The sequence below is a fragment of the Mastigoproctus giganteus genome, chromosome 3, assembly GCF_048544385.1.
Source record: "Mastigoproctus giganteus isolate SK-2022 chromosome 3, ASM4854438v1, whole genome shotgun sequence".
Lineage (NCBI taxonomy): Eukaryota > Metazoa > Arthropoda > Arachnida > Uropygi > Thelyphonidae > Mastigoproctus > Mastigoproctus giganteus.
The window spans coordinates 81,833,993-81,851,050 of NC_143577.1; the positions used below are offsets into that span (position 1 = coordinate 81,833,993).

Consider the following 17,058-nt stretch of genomic DNA (forward strand, 5'->3'; position numbering starts at 1 on the left):
AAATATAACATTTACAGATACCTTAAATTGTAGCTGTAAATTAACTCAGCATATAAGTGCATTTTTATTTATTTTCTTAAGTTCATATACAATCATCTTTTGTACCTTGTGTAGTGGTGTATTCAGTAAAACAAGCTTTAAGAATCTGTCTTTTTTTTTTTTTTAATTCATTTGTTTCTGCTCTTTTAAAAGTTTAAAATGTGTCATTTTATTAGACTGTACAGTAAACTGTAAAGAAAGGAGTAAAATTATACAAAATTTTGAAAATTTACCAACTATGAAACCAAAACCTACATGTATAGATGACAGCATGACATTGCTCTTATTGATTCTGTTTGTCTGTGTGGGAGGCTTTGATTATGTAACTGAGCCCTTCTTTGTTGCATATTTAGTACGCACTGCAAATTGGTTTCGCTGCAAACAAAGCCTTGATATGGAAGCATGTTTGTTATAACAAATTTGATACCCTTGAAAGTTTACTTTTCGAGAACTTAGAATAAACTGGAAACATAACTCCTGTCGAATTCCTGTACTGTTTTGTATGATGAAGGTGAACAAATTCTTGTATATTGAAAAAAGTGATCAACAACAAATATTTATGTAAAAATATGTGTAATAAACTTTAAATATATTGGGATTAATTCATATCTTTTTGATTCTAAGTAAATGCCTTTAATCAGGTTTAGGATTTTATATTCAGACAAATTTTTTTTTATGTGTGCTTTACAAGTTCACCTATGCATGGGAATATATGGCAGTAACACATTGAATTTTTCAAATAATAACCTTGGTTACTTTCACATTTTTTTCCATTGGTTATATTATTGCAAAAATCTGCAAAGTCCTTGCCGTAATTTCTGCTTCACTGAATTTAACAAATTTTTTGGTTAAGAAAGAAAATAAAAATCACATGGCACAAATTCAAGTGAATAACAAGATGTGGATTTACAATGGATACTTCATTTTTTATTCAGTTATAAACAGTTTTTATCTGTATATTTTGCAAAAAATAGTAAAATTGCTGTTTCACTGATAAACTTCAGAACTTTTAAAAGATTCTTTTTTGAATTTCTACTTATTTTCATTTACAAATTGGCTAACATTTGCTGGTTAACAAATTAGTTATCAGATGGTTTAGTCTGTGTTGTATGGAATGCATGAAAATGGTACTTGTTCTCTATGTTATGCATAGCATTTACTGTATTTTTTTTCATGTGGTGTCTGTTTGCCATTGTTTATCATAGAATGTATTTTCCTCTGAGCATGTGTTAATAATGTGGGTATACTTCAGAAATATGGTTCCTGATAGTGAAATAGAAAACAAAAAACACCAGGTATTATTAGAAATTGCACAGAGAGAAAGAAGGGGAGTGATGGCTTTAAAAAATGCACCATTTATGATTTCTGCATATGGCAGTAATCAAAGTGATTCAAAGCTATATTCCAATGTGGTGAACTAATAAAAAATTCTTTTAATAATACCTTAAATTGTACAATGATAGCAGTTTGCATCTTAATGTGCCACTGTTGGAAGGTGGCTCTGCAGGTAACAACATTGGACATGCTATTATAAACAACCTGAAAGCACGTTGGATAGTCTTTAGAAATTTTTATGGAATTTAATGTTGATAATTCCCCCTGTTTTGGTAGGTTTAACAAGTTAGTTAATGTATTCAGTGCATTACATTTCAGCTGTGTTAGCAAGCAGCAAAAAGCACATTGTGCTTTCATGCACAAAACGAGAAATTTTTGTTTCATAGCATCTGCTACATTGCTTATTTGTTCTTCCAATCAGCATATAGTAACATACATACCCCAGTGCTTCAGCTACAATCTACATTGTATGGATAGTCTATATGATATGTATAAAAAATAATAATAATTGCCAGATATCTGTTGGTTTAGTTTTAATGAAATTTGGGAAGGCTTGAAAAATCTTTTTAAAAGTTTAAAATATAAAATTTTATGAAAATTCATCTTCTTTGAGTCTAGTTGTTATATGAAGATGGGCAAACAGATGGAAGGATGGATAGATGTCGTGAAGACAATAGGTGCATTGTGCTTATATGCTATTGGACCTAAAAACTGGGCAAAGGTATTAAAAGAGGAGATCGAGTATGTGGTGGTAATAGGCTACCCTTGTCATTTAAAAAGGGGACTGCATGCTTTTCTGTGAATGTGTAAAAATATCTGGCATATATCAACTACCATCCAGAAAGATTTTCCAAAAGGAAAGTCAAATTAAAAGTTTCAATGAATGCATGCCATTGAGGGGAAGAAGATTTGAAGTATTTTGTACGTGTATTCATTGCTTATCTTTGAGTAAATATTTATCTAGACTGGTAGAACAGTTACAACATTTGACAAATCTGTTAAAAGAAGAAGATGTTAGAAGTGATAAGAAAAACCATTTGGGCATTTTTCAAAGTTATGAAATTGAAAAGTAAATTTAGCACTGAGTCACAACCCAAAAGAAGTTTTTAAGGAAGACAGATTAATGAACTCCTCAAGGAAAAGAATTATGTGGCATTTTAACAATTTCTCATAACAGTTCTGAGAAAAAAAAATAAAACATTTCAGATCTTCTCGTTCTAGTAAAATTTTTTAAATGCTCCCTAACAACTAAATCTAAATAACAGGGCAATTGTTATTAACTAAGTTTTGACTCACCATTTCCTAACCCAAGCATGAGCACAGTCATCAAGCATGGCTTACATCAAAGTGCTCCCTTGTTCTGTTTTTAAAATTAGTAAAACTAATTAAAAATAGTTCACTTTCGATGCCATCCTGCATTTTTAATCTATTCTAAACAATACATTCTTTAACACGTTGACTGCCAAGGCTTATTTGGGTAAACTGGTCTCCGACGCCCATTTGAGTTAGGCATGTTAAATTATTCAAAACCCAAATTATAATATATATTCATCACCAAAACTCATAAAAAAAGCTTATTGTTGTAATAAAAAGCCTAATCTTGTAGTTATTAGGAATTATCTCGTAGTTGGCGTATGTAATAGAGAATTCTTCACGGCAGCCAACTACGAGTTAACTCGAAATGTTGTAACTTGCAGAATTCTCTGTATATCTGTGCTGTGCATAAATCCGCTGCAGTGACACAGACTTTGTCATGTACGTTGTATTTAGTACTTTGTTACATGTTTTTTTTTTTTTTATTTATTTTTATTTTTTTTACAAAAACAAAGAACCGAAAACATGGATAAGAAGAGACCACTGACTGAAGAAGAGCTTGAGCTCTATGCTAATATGAGTTACTCGGAATTTGAAGAGCTTTTTGATGAGTCATACAGTTCTGGTTCATAGATCCATCGGATCAAATACTCTTGTATTATTCAGCGCTAAGAAAAACCATCAGATGTCCGAAAAAAACTGCATTATATATTATAGAAATATATATGCATAATGCATACATACTTTTCCATCAAATACGGGTTTCTCCAAATTTCAGACATTTTTTGGTGGAACCCATAACTTGACAGAAAAGTTACATTGAATCTTTGATTGGAGAAAAAATTCTAAACATTCCAAGGAGATTTGGTCTGAATGTAAAATTCATTATTTAGAATTTCAGTTGGCTATACCACCAATTGAAAAAAAAAAAAAAAAAAAACACGCCCGACTAAGCCGTATCGAGTATGTACGAGAAATAAAAAATGCCGCAGAACACGCTATTACTGTCCAGTGCGCTAAGAGAAACTAGCTCTTTGCGTGCAGAAAAAATATTTTTTTGTGAATAAATTCTGTTTTTTGATGCTGTGGTTGATTTTCCATTCTTATCCCAGAAGCCAACTGTCCATCAGTTGCTGATGGACAGTTGCTACGAATATACTCGTAGCTGCACCTGAAAGGCAAGTCATACCAGTCCGAGTTAACTCATAGTCTGCACCCTGGACCAGATCACCAAATACGAATTAACTCGTAGTCGGCATCCAACGTTTTAAAGTCGGAATTATATATTTAAAAAAAAAAAAAAAAAATTAAATGCCCACTAGAGCACTTTAAAAAAAGTTGCACTTGCTTGTTTAAGTCTCGCATTGAATAAGACTCATGAATTTAGACTTTTTGCCCCATCTCAGTATTGTTAATATTCATTAAAAAATATTATCCTTTCTGCTGGATACCAAAATTAATTGAACAGGTTTGACTTACATAAAGGATGCTGCATGCAGGGCCATGTCTGCTATTATATTTTTTTATGACAATATTTCTGAATTTCTAACACAGTTAATGATTACATTTTGAAAATAAAGACATTGATTGAGGAATACTAAAATTGACATTTGTGTTACTATGGTAGATAATTTTTTTATTTCAACTTAATGGCTTCTGTGGTACTTTGGATGAATGCACCCATGCTTGGATTAAGAGTGCAGAATCTGTAAGAGTAGCTTCCTTGAAACAATCAATCATTTGGTGTCTAACAAATAACCCAAGACATAAAAATCCAAAGTATGCTAATTTTTGAGGGGATGATATACTGGTAAACAATCTCTCGACTGTATTTTAATATAACATGCATACATAGTCTGTGAAATTTAATTTTTGGCCAACAACATATGCATGACCTTTCAAGTCGAAAGTCTAAATCTTAAAAAACCTCCTGCTTATGATTACCAAATCTTCAGCTTTTCAAAAGTCAAAATATGGCAGTTCTGCTGAAATTGAAATTATTTCCTTCTTTTCCTCTTCCTACCAGTGGCATCTTTCAAGCAGCTAATGATTTCTAAGTACTTTATCTTCTTATCAGCTTGATACCCCTGGTATAAATTCATAATGAATTATGCCTTTATAGTCAAAAAATAATCCTAGCATGTCAGTCCAACAATTTTCCTAAAACATATGGGAGACGTCGATTTAAAGATTGACATTTGGTTTGGCTGTCATAAAGATAACCCTTCATTTCCTCTTTTGTTATTGTTTTTATAAATCCTTGATTGCAATCACAAATTTCAATTCTTTTGAAAATTCACCTTCTATTTCCATATGATCTGCTCTTAAAAACTTGAACAAAGAAGTTACATAACCTTTTCATGTTTAAAATAGCAAATATTTTGAGAGGTGATGTAATAGTATTCACCATATATTACAAGAAAGCCACAGGCTTTTGCTGCATTGGCAAAAAAAAATAAACAAGTAGATAAGAACATACAAATTATATGCTTCCCTCCTCACACAGTTACGTATCCAGTTGACCTTTGAATTTATTCAAACTGTCAGCCTCGTCTACCTGTGAGAGCAACTTGTTCCAGCAATCAATGACTTGTTGGTTAAAAGAAAACTTCCTACAATCTAATGTAAACCTCAGGTCTGGAATTCTTTATAACAGTGAGAATTCCACCTTCATTTATTTTACAAATCCCTCTCAGAGCCTTATAAACCTCAATCAGGTCACATCTGAGGTGCCTGGTTGCCAAGCCCTGTAGCCCACATAATTGGAGTCTTTCCTCATATGGTCATCCTTCTGCCAATCCCACCATCTAAGTTGCCCGTCTTTGGATCGTTTCAAAAAGCTCGATATCTGTTTTCACACTTGAACACAGTATTCCAAATGTGGGATTATGACCTCCCTATCTCTGTAGGATAATTGATAAATCATTGATAGGACACCCTGGTCCTATCAATGTTATATTGTATACTTTGTGTGTATGTATATATTAAAGTACATTTTTATGTGTAGCTAGGTGGGCAGGAGCAGCAGTGTGTAGCACACGCTTCTTGATTAGACCGAGGTTCGAGCCCTTGACCACCAAATATGGAGGATGTGGAAAGGTCAGAGAATGACCACTGCATATCCCCGGAGCAATATGGCCTTAGTTGCTAATGCTCCTAAAAAAACAAATAACAACAACATTTTTATGTAATAAGTAATTGTAATGTAACATGTATTCAATTATTTATCTAATTCACCAGAGTTATGAAGTTGATGGATTTATAGTTTTTAAAACTCATAAAAAGGAAAGAAATGGGTGCCAAAACTTATTTTGTACACAGGTGTGAGAATTACCCCTCAGGCCTATTTATATTCTTAAAAAAATTGTGCTAATTCTATAGAAATTGACAGTGTATATATTGACTATAAAGTTAGTAGAAAATAAATTTATCCATAAGTAATATAGTACAGTGGATTCTGGTTATTTGGGCCGCCGGTTAATCAGGGCAGCCGTTTATTTGGTGCAAATCTTACAAAACAGAACCCAATCCAGAAAATAACCAGGATTTACTTTGCTTAATTGGGACAACATGCCGTTTAATTGGGGCAGGAGACCGCAGCACTGGAGATTACCCTATGATTGTCTCCGACTGTACAACGTGGTTTGGTCGGATTTATGGAGGTCACAACCATAAAACAAAAACAATTAGCAGTCACCTCTTTATTGGGCTTTTCTGTTAGTGCAATCTATCATAAACAGATAGTAAACTTGACCTTATTGAATTTGCGATAATACCGCCAGCTGGAATTCTGTGGGTTATTATGGTGTAATGTGTTTACACTTCCATGAAATCTTTCTTCAGTCATATAAAAAATTAATTTTCAGAATCTTCCCTTCATTCCTATTTTTAAAGCTTTGTAACTTGTTACTCTGTTCTCACTTGTGCATATCGTGTTACTTGCAATTTGTGTGTGCCGTGTTCTTTGTTATTGATTGCTTACCTTTTTACTGTTTTAAATTTTAACCCCCACCCACAAATGTCAGTGAACAGAAATGTCAACTGGTTAGTATGTACATATTACATATTACTTAATTAGTAAATAAATAAATAAATTTTCTGTTTATACTCCGGGATGACCAAACGGTCAGAGGAGTTTGCATGATAAATTGAATACAAGAAACAGCACCGCATACAGTAGTCACGGGCTTGAACCCTGGTCACTCAAGGCACGTGTAATTAGGCACCCACGCGCCTGACCACTAGGCTGTGGCGGCCCATATTAATTATTCCGATTACGACGTATATTCTTCCGATTTTCACGTATCATTTCATTTTTTAATTGGTAAGGTAATAAAGGGTAAATTTGTGCTTAATATATCTTTGTTTTTATAGCCTGTGGATAATATTCCTCCTGTTTTTGCTAATTAGAATCGCTGTTTAATAGAATTAAAATTCAATTCACAAATGTGATCACAATGACCGGTGCTTACTACACAATTGTATAGTGAATGGTACTTTACTATGGTGAGTCCATCGTAACATGATTTGATTGCACAGTGAACCAGTTGTAAAGCTGGGGTTCATTGTATTTTTAACTATTTACTTGAAACTTCGGATAATTTTGGAAATTATCCGAAAAAAAATTCGGGGGAGCCGCTTAATTGGGCTAAAATGCACTAGCCCCGATGTGTGTCCCAAATAACCAGAATAGACTGTATTTTGAAACAAAGATATAAAATCCATGCTGCATTTAAGTCTCAGTTTATCTGTAATTCTCACTTCATAACAAACATGATTATGGCAGTTTTGCAAGTCACCCACTGGTGCTGTGACAGTGGTGACAGACACCACACAAACTTAAAATATGTGTGGAGAATTTTGTGAGGTGACTTGTGATATGTGTTGAATAGTACCTCCTTAAACACTCAGCTTATAGCTGTGAAGAAAAACACTTTTCTGCCTGTTAAGTAAGAAAGAATTTAGTGTAAAAATAATTGCCTAACCAAGCTTACAATAATCTCTGATAAAGAATTTTAGAAAAAAGGTTAATCAACTTAGACGGACTATGAGTTATAATTACAAAAGGGCATACATTTTCATCTGACACTTTAAGACCTGTCCCATGACTTATGAAAAAGAAATTAAGTGAAATAAGGCTTATATATACCTTCTATTGGCAGCTTAGCATGATACATCACTGTCTGCAATTCTTTTGGAGAGGTCTGGATATAATTCACATTAGTGGCTGGGGGAATTCTTTAGGCCTTTCTCAAGCTTTGCAAGCAGGATTTTCTTCCTTGATTTCCAGGTTTTTCCACCATGCAGCATGCAAATCAATCTGTGAATACATGTAGACATAGCCCATATTAATATGAACACTTTGTGTGTGCGGAAATAAGTGGGAGATGACTACAAAAGCAAATGGAACTGCTATTTTGTGCATTGTTATGTTATGTATTTTGGCCTGAGACTTTGACTGTTCTGTGGCTTATAACAATGAAATTAATTAAACAAAGCCTTTCATAGACTCTTTCACTCATGGGTCTCTGTTTCACTGCGTTCCAACATTAATGACAAAGTATGCTAGTTTACTAGGTAGTGAAGTGTCTTATATTGATCACTAACCTTCTTGTGCTTATTGGTGCACAAGTGACTCAATGTATACTTCATTGGATAGGAAATATGTGCCGACCGGGCTAGCCGGGTGGGTAAAGTGCCTGCCTGGCAACCCAAAGATCGCGGGTTCGAATCCCACCTCGGGCTTGGATCAAAGTACTGCAAAAACCTTGGGAGGTGCATTATGGCCACAGAAGCCGATGCGCCAACAACTACCACAAAAAAAAAAAAAGGAAATATGTACATGGGAATAGATAGTTACTACATGTGATGTACTTATCAGCAGATATATGTTAAGTGAATGCTGCCTTTATTCTCTTTTGGTTGAGACCTGCTATCAATATTATAATTAATTGTCACTGTGAGTTACTGATATTGAGTTAAAGTTTTGCAGTAATAGATATTCCCATGATTTCAATTAAAAACTAAAATCATAAATATATTGGGGGGTGTGGGACCACATCAATATAAACTTTGTATAAATTGCCAGAACAGTTATCAGTCCATCTTTATTTGTGTAAAATGTGTGTTACAGATTCTTTCCACTACAAACTGTAGTCAGAAGGTAGTGTATAATATTGATTTTTGTTGTAACTAAAAGGTACAACTGGAGACAATGCTTCCCTACCAACTACTACAATTGTGCACTGAATACACTAGTGGGTCCCTCTTTCTGTACACACAGTACCCATTGGTGTATCCACTATCTATAAGGCTAGGAAAATTTATTCATTGCAGACATACTCATACATAAAGGTTGTGTGCAATTGGAAATTTTCAAATTTCCAATTGCACACAACCTCCTTCATTTTGGATTTACGCCATAATCAGAAAGATGCCATATGTTACACCGGGTACAACTAGTTGTAAATTGTACCCTGACCTGATAGCAAGCAACACCTTCTTTGGCCCACAGAATAGTCTTGTTGTCGTATGGAATCCAAGACTTGTTCAAAGCATTCCATAGAGTTCCTTGACAAACAAACTCATTTGTATCTGTATGGGTGCCTGATTGAATGATAACAGATCTTTGGCATGAATAGCTCATTCTACCCCATTCCATAGGTTCTTGTTTGTGTTGATTTGGATACTGAGCAAGCCAGTGAAGTATAATATAGTAATCCTCATGCTCTTGGAACTGTTCCTGAATGATTTGTGCCTTCCACTACATGGAATATTATTCCTGCTAGAAGTAATTGTTACCAGATGAATAAACTGTTAACATAAAGGATGCATCCAGTTGACATTGTTCAAGTAGGCTGTTGTATTCAGACGTTAATCATTGGTGTTGGAGGACCTAACGTATTGCAAGAAAATGCTCTCACAATATCACATTTCAGCTACCAGTCTAGGCGCCTCCGTAGCCAGGTGGGAAGGAGCAGCAGCAGCGCGTAGCACACGCTTCTTGATTAGACCGGGGTTCGAGCCCGTCACCACCAAATACGGAGGATGCGGAAAGGTCAGGGAATGACCACCGCATATCCCGGAGCAATATGGCCTTAGTTGCTAATGCTCCTAAAAAAAAAAACCAAAAAAAAAAAAAAAAAAAAAAAAAGCTACCAGTCTGTAGTGATGATCTGACACAGTAGATCTGTCAATTCATGCTAATGTTACTATACCATAATCTCTATCGGCATGAAACAATTGGAACTGTGATTCTGACTAGGCAGCCTTTTTGGTACCTCAGATGTCCAGTTTTGGGGTTCCTGTATACCTTAAAGTGCTTATTTTTAATTGAAAAGAGGAAATTCAGTGAGGTTGTCTGCTGATATACCCTGTTCATGACAGGGCCCATTACATTAAGGATTCTGATCTACCCCATTGCACACCGCTGTTGTACTCCACTGTATTTTACTAATTGTAGACTGCACAATTCTTTTGACCATAGAACTGCCGTTGTTAACCTTGCAGGAACTCGATTTTAATTTTCAAATCTCCTATTTTTATCTTTAAAATTGTGTAATTCTTTAATCTGCCAAAAATATGTATAACTCTTTAAATGTTTATTCAGTCCAGTGATTTGCAAAATATATTTCTGTAGACAAAATTATAATTTCACTTGCAAAATGTGATGATCTTTTTCAATTAATTAATTTTCAAATATAGTTGTTTAACAAATTACGTTAATGTGGTTTTGGTTTTGTTGAGTTTCATTTTTTATACTATGCATTCATAGAAAATACTGTGTATTGCTTTTGAATTTTGTCTTGGCAGAAAAGATTTTAGTTATGCTCTGCCCCAAACTGATTTTATTTTCTTGTATTTAGCAATTGCTGAAGTGATGCCAGATATAATTGAAAGATATAATACTCAATATCAGCTTACAGCAAATTCTAGGTAAGTTGCCTGAAATATTTTAATAAATGAAACTATTAAAACATATATTCATGCACACTTCTCAAACTTAGCAAGTCACTATTGGTAGTTATCATCTATCAGCAGTTAGTCGCTATCAGCAGCCATGAGCAGTAATACAGAAAGACAAATGATACTGAAACTGAAGAATAGCGATGGTGTACTTATAAACAGCAGAGAAGGCATAATTCGAATAGCAAAAGACTACTATATAGAATTATACAAGGAGCGAGGGAATGATGCCAGCAGTGGGGAAGATGGATTGCAAAGTAGCAACACATATGACATAACCCGATATCCTTCCTGATGAGGTAGAACATGCATTGAAGAAAATGAAGAATCAGAAAGCCCCAAGGGAAGATGAAGTTACTGTAGAGTTGTTAAAATTGGGAGGAAGAGACATAACACAAAAACTGGTAAGGCTCTTCGCAAAGTGCATTGGAAAAGGTGTGATGCCCAAGCAGTGGAATAATGCAATCATAGTTTTGCTGCATAAGAAAGGAGATAAAACAGAAATTGGAAATTATAGACCAATTAGCTTGTTATCCACATCTACAAGTTGTTCACAAGGGTCATTACTAACAGATTAGAAAGAATACTTGATGAGAATCAACCGAAAAAGCAAGCTGGCTTTAAGGACAGGATTCTCAACTATGGATCACCTTCATGTAATATCATAGCTAATGGAGAAAACAAATGAATATAAAACACCATTATGCCTGGCATTTGTGGATTATGAAAAGGCATTTGACTCCATACAGCATAAGGCAATGTTTCGGGCACTGGAAAGACAAGGCATAGATACCCCACATATTATGATTTTGAAGAAAATATATGAGAGTTCTACCTCCTTTATTAGACTAGACAAAGACAGTAGGAAATTTAAAATTGAGAAAGGAGTTTGACAAGGAGACAATATCTCCGAAGCTGTTTACTTCTGCCCTTGAGGAAGCTTTCAGAAGATCAGAAAGGAGTCAATGTGAATGGAGAGTACCTAAACCATTTACGATTTGCGGATGACATTGTGGTCATAAGCCACGATCCCAAAGAATTAGAGGAAAATCTTAATCAGTTATGCACAGTTAGTAAGGATTTTGGACTAAAGATGAATATGGCTAAAACAAAAGTAATGATGGACAAGTATGCCACAGAAAGGGAAATAATGATCGAAGGAGCAGTAATTGAAAAGGTGGAGTCATATACTTATCTGGGACAAGTTATTAGCTGTAATAATGATAAATGGCTGGAAGTCAAGAGAAGAATAAACTTTGGATGGATAGCATTCAGGAAATATAGTCATATACTGAAGAGCAATATCCCAGTTTGTCTGAAAAGTAAAATAATGAACCAATGTATACTCCCCACCATGACTTATGGAAGTGAAACTTGGGCACTCATCAAAAGAATGGAAGAGAAGCTGAGAACTACACAGCGAAGAATGGAACGAGTTATATTGGGAGTCAGACTGTTAGATAAGAAGAGAAACACATGGATTAGGCAGCAAACTCAAGTAAAGGACATTCTTATCAAAACTAAAGAACTAAAATGGTCTTGGGCAGGACACATAGCTCGAAGACATGATGACAGATGGACTAAGAAAATAACAGAATGGTACCCAAGAGGACCTAGAAGAAAACCTGGAAGACAAAGGCGGAGATGGATCGATGAAATTCATGAGTTTGTGGGTAGTAAATGGATGGTCAGTGCTCAAAACAGAAGGAACTGGAAAGTTGCTGGAGAGGCCTTCATCCTGCAGTGGATTGAAAATGGCTGATGATGATTGGTAGTTAGATATTAAAATTATTCAGATGCACAGTTTTAACTATAAATGCTGACATATTTAAATTACTTTGTTCACTTATTTAAGTATATGTAAATTTCTTATTATTCTTGTAGAATATAGTTCTTCAAGCAGTTGATTACCTGTTTTAATTTGCACATGATGATCGGAATTGAGTTTTACAGCTACAGGCCTTTTCTTCTTACCTAACTATCCAAGCTTTTTATGCCTTTAAGTAGTTAATATACTTATTTTTAAGAATACATTTAGAAGATTTATTGAACTTTATGCCAAAAAAATCAGTGCTCCTTCTGCTATGCAGGAATAGTTATTCCTTACATTTTGAGGATTTAAAATGATTTCCATAAACTGGCTGCTAGATAGCCCCCCCCCCCAGACTGAAGCTATTATTAACAGTCTAGGAGGCATCTAGATTAGATAGTGTGCCTGGCAACTCAAAGGTCGCGGGTTCGAATCCCGCCTCGGGCTTGGATCAAAGTACTGCAAAAACCTTGGGAGGTGCATTATGGCCACAGAAGCCGATGCGCCAACAACTACAAAAATAAATAAATAAATAAATAAAGATTAGATAGTGTATAATTTTCTGCCTTTATTTTGTTATCAGTGACTGGAGGAGCCAAAGCACTAAGTATGTGTGTTGTTGTTGTTATGGGGGTTTGATGGTGCATAAGCTACTTTGGCTATAATGCTATGTGTTTGTTGGGTGTGGGGGGAAGACATCGTTAACTAGGCCATATGACTATACTTTGGCTATAATGCTATGTGTGTCTGTTGGGTGTGGGGGGGGGGGAGACACCATTAACTAGGCCATATGATGTTAAGCAACTGGATTATCTTGCTGTGTATACACCATACTGAAAATTCCATTAATATACAATATTTTTCCTCTGCAGCTTTTACCTTGTTTGCATCATGAATAATTGAAATAATGGAACAGACTTACCTAGGAAAAGTTTGTTCCACTTCTCAAGAACCTCTTGACTCATTTCACAAATATATGTGAACTCAGTCCTAATCTCAGTGACATCCACTTCCATCTGCTTAGCCCATGCACTTTTTCTAATAGAATCTTAATTATCAGTTGCTTCAACCATTTCTCATCTCATTTGTCCTAGTTATTCACTTAATGATTCCTTCCATGTCATAGGTAGTACTCATGCATATATCTACTGTGATATTTCTCATCAGGTTCTCTTAATCTGGGGTGCATTATAGCCTGCGTCACTATAATGCACCCCTGGAGTTCATTATAGCCTGTTTGCTGTAATGAACTCCAAATCAATCAGTCAAACCCTCAATCTGGAGTTGGTTCCTTTTGATCTTTTCTTCAAAGGCTCTGTCTCAGTCTATCAGATTCATTTGTTGCTATTACATTATTGGAGTTTATTAAAGAATTATTATTAAAAAGAGGAAAGGCTAGTACACTATGTGAATTAATTTTAAGTAGAATTTATTGTGCTAAAAATTAGAGAAATCGCAAATATGCATTCACATGTACTTGTATTTGAACAGAAAACTATTTAAAGTTTGACCATATTACTAGAGTCTGGAGTAAATTTGATTGATTCTGGATAAAAACTTGTTGGAGTTTGGATAAAATTTGATGCAACCACTATGAGACTGTTTTCCCTCCAGCTTTCATTTCTGGTGTAATTTCACCTACACATGCTGCCTTTCCATACTTGATATTTTCCATTACTTTTTTCTAGCTTCAATAAAAGTATATCCAAAATTGCTCCCATTTCTGTATTTTCTTCTTTTTCAGTTGATAGCTTCAACTTCTTCATTTAGCAAATCATAAACATATTAACACCATTCTTCCAAATTTTCCTTTTCTTCTGTTTTAATTTTGCCCTTATCATTTTTGATTATCTTGGTAATGGGGTGTCCTTTGTGTTGAAATTTTTAACTGATCATCAGAACATTTTTCTATCTTTTTGATACTTGTTTTCACTATTTTTCCCTTATAACTGCTCTCTCACATATAATCTAAGAAGGATTTATTAGTTTTATTTGCCAAACAATCTGTTATGTTATTTTTTTTCTGAAATCTGACCATCTCTCTTAAATTTTGAGTACACCATAGGATTCTGAATTTACTGGCTTAATAGACTTTCTCCTCCACACCTTCTTTTGCAGCTTCTACTAAAATTCTCCTAAATTTTTTTCCATTAGTCAGCTAAGGATATGTTAGCATCAGGAATGCCATTTAGCTTTTAAACAAACAAGTTTCTATTTTAAACACTTTTACAAGTGTATTTGTGGAATGCATGTGGACTTGAAGGAGTCAGTTTTCTGCTAGGGATTAGCTCTGTGTTGGCAGAGTTTACAACACTGAGTTTGTAGAATTTTGAAAATTTGCAGAACTGATTCACTAATATCCTCTACATCCATTTATTGTATCAAATTCTTCAGTTTTATCAACCTCTTCATCTGAATTCCAGAGAATTTCAACTTTTGAAAGCCCAAATGGGAAAATGAGGCTAACAGGTATAATCTCCTCCTTTGACTTTCAAAGCTGTTTTCATGATGTTATCTACTGTTACTTGGAAATGAATAGATTTCAGCAGCTGCTGGAAGATTTCAAGACAATTTTCACGATAAACACACATTATTTTAAATGTACTTGAGCCAACCATGAAAAACACGTACACATGTATGCAGTCCTAGAAGGGTTAATGGTTTGAGAGTTTTTTTGATTTGCTCAGTGCAAGTTGTTGGTTGCTTCCGATCTCTTACCTCTGTTTGGATTTGAAAATTGCCAAATTTTTGAGTAGAGTTTTTTTTGGAGCAAGAATGTGAATTTTTATTGTTGATTCATAATATTATATCACTCAATTTCTTGACTGTATTACTTCTAACTTTCTTAATGGAAATAATTTTCCTTAGTGGTTTTGACATACACAACTCCAGATGTTTAAATTTTCTAGTTATACAGACTCAGTTAATAGAGATTCTGAGGATTGTGTTATTACCAATAGCTTTACATGTCTTGTTCATTTACTTACTAGAATACTAGACAATCCTAACACTCTTTCTCACACAAAGCTATTAGCATATGCAGTTAATATTAGTTGTCTATAAGTACTTTAAGTCACAACTTGATTATGATCTTATCTCCAGTGGAGCCTCTGTCCCCATGACTTTTCTCATACTCTTGTTGTTTGGCATTACAAGAAAGCAAAACAAATGCCAAATTGAAATCTGCAGGGATTTTATTCTTCTTTTCTTGTGTCGTACTACTGTTTTGAATATTCTGATCTCAATATTTTCTCAGATCTTGTCCTGAAGTTATTAGCATTAGCATTAGTAGAGGCATATGATGCAAGAAAGCAAGCTTATTCAGCATCAGCCAAAAAAAAAAAAAAAAAACCCACTCCCATTTCACCCCTCCGTTCGTTCGAAATACCTGTCCAGTTGAGCTTTAAATTTGTTTAGGCTATCAACTTCAACAACAAGTGATGGAAGTCGGTTCCACCAACCAACCACCCGCTGGCCAAAGGCAAATTTCCGCACATCTATCCGACATCCGTCCTTCCTCAATTTGAATTTATGCCCTCTGAGGTGATTATTCTGAGCAAGATGAAGAATCCCATTGGCATTGAGCATGCTCAAACCATTCAAAGCCTTATACACCTCTATCAGATCACCTCGCCGGTGCCTAGTCTCCAGACTCTGTAATTTGCAAAACTTAAGCCTTTCTTCGTAAGAGCAACCCTTTGTTCCATTCACTAATCTTGTTGCCCTTCTCTGTACCCGTTCCAGCAGCTCTACATCCTTCTTGAAATGAGGCCTCCAGACCTGTATACAGTACTCAAGATGTGGCCTAACCATTGCCTTATACAAGGGAATAATCACCTCCTTATCCCTGCTAGAAAAATTCCTGTATATCATTGACAAGACACCATGAGCTACTCTTGCAGCTCGTCTGCACTGCTCAGAGAACTTCATATCTGTCTGCACAATTACCCCCAGGTCCTTTTCATTCTCCACCACTGTCAGTGTAGTACCGCAGAGTTGATACGTTGCTCTGGGGTTACTGTTTCCCATATGTAGTACTTTACATTTGTCAATGTTAAACTTCATTTGCCACCTCTCAGCCCATCTGTTCAACCTTTCCATATCCTGTTGCAGCAGCATAGCATCAGTAGTGTCCTTAACGACCCTGCCAACCTTTGTATCATCTGCAAACTTGGACATTAAACTTGATATACCATCATCAGTATCATTCATAAACACCGAAAACAACAACGGACCCAACACTGAACCTTGAGGAACTCCACTAATAACATTAGTCCACGTTGAGCAGTGTCCATTGATTACCACTCTCTGTCTTCTGCCACTCAACCATCCCCTTATCCATAGCAGCAATTTGCCTCCAATACCACACTGCTCCAATTTGTGCAGCAGTCTTCCATGTGCAACAGTATCAAAAGCCTTTCTAAGATCCAAATATATAATATCAAAGTTATTCCTTGCATCCAGTTCTTTTGTGGCTACATCATAGTATCCAATCAAATTGGTCAGGCAAGACCTGCCCTTAACAAAACCATGCTGCGTCTGAGCTATAACTGAATTCTTGTCTAGATGATCCTGCAGTGCTTCTTTAACCAGTG

The 17,058-nt window shown here is 35.2% G+C and overlaps 1 protein-coding gene across 1 annotated transcript in view; it reads left to right on the forward strand.

Moving 5' to 3' along the window:
* LOC150088116 (ubinuclein-1-like) overlaps positions 1-17,058 on the forward strand; it is a 195,229-nt gene that overhangs the window by 153,243 nt on the left and 24,928 nt on the right. Inside the window, exon 9 of the mRNA XM_090370027.1 lies at positions 10,554-10,623. Coding sequence (XP_090226153.1) covers positions 10,554-10,623 — 70 coding nt within the window. The remainder of the gene's footprint in view (positions 1-10,553; positions 10,624-17,058) is intronic.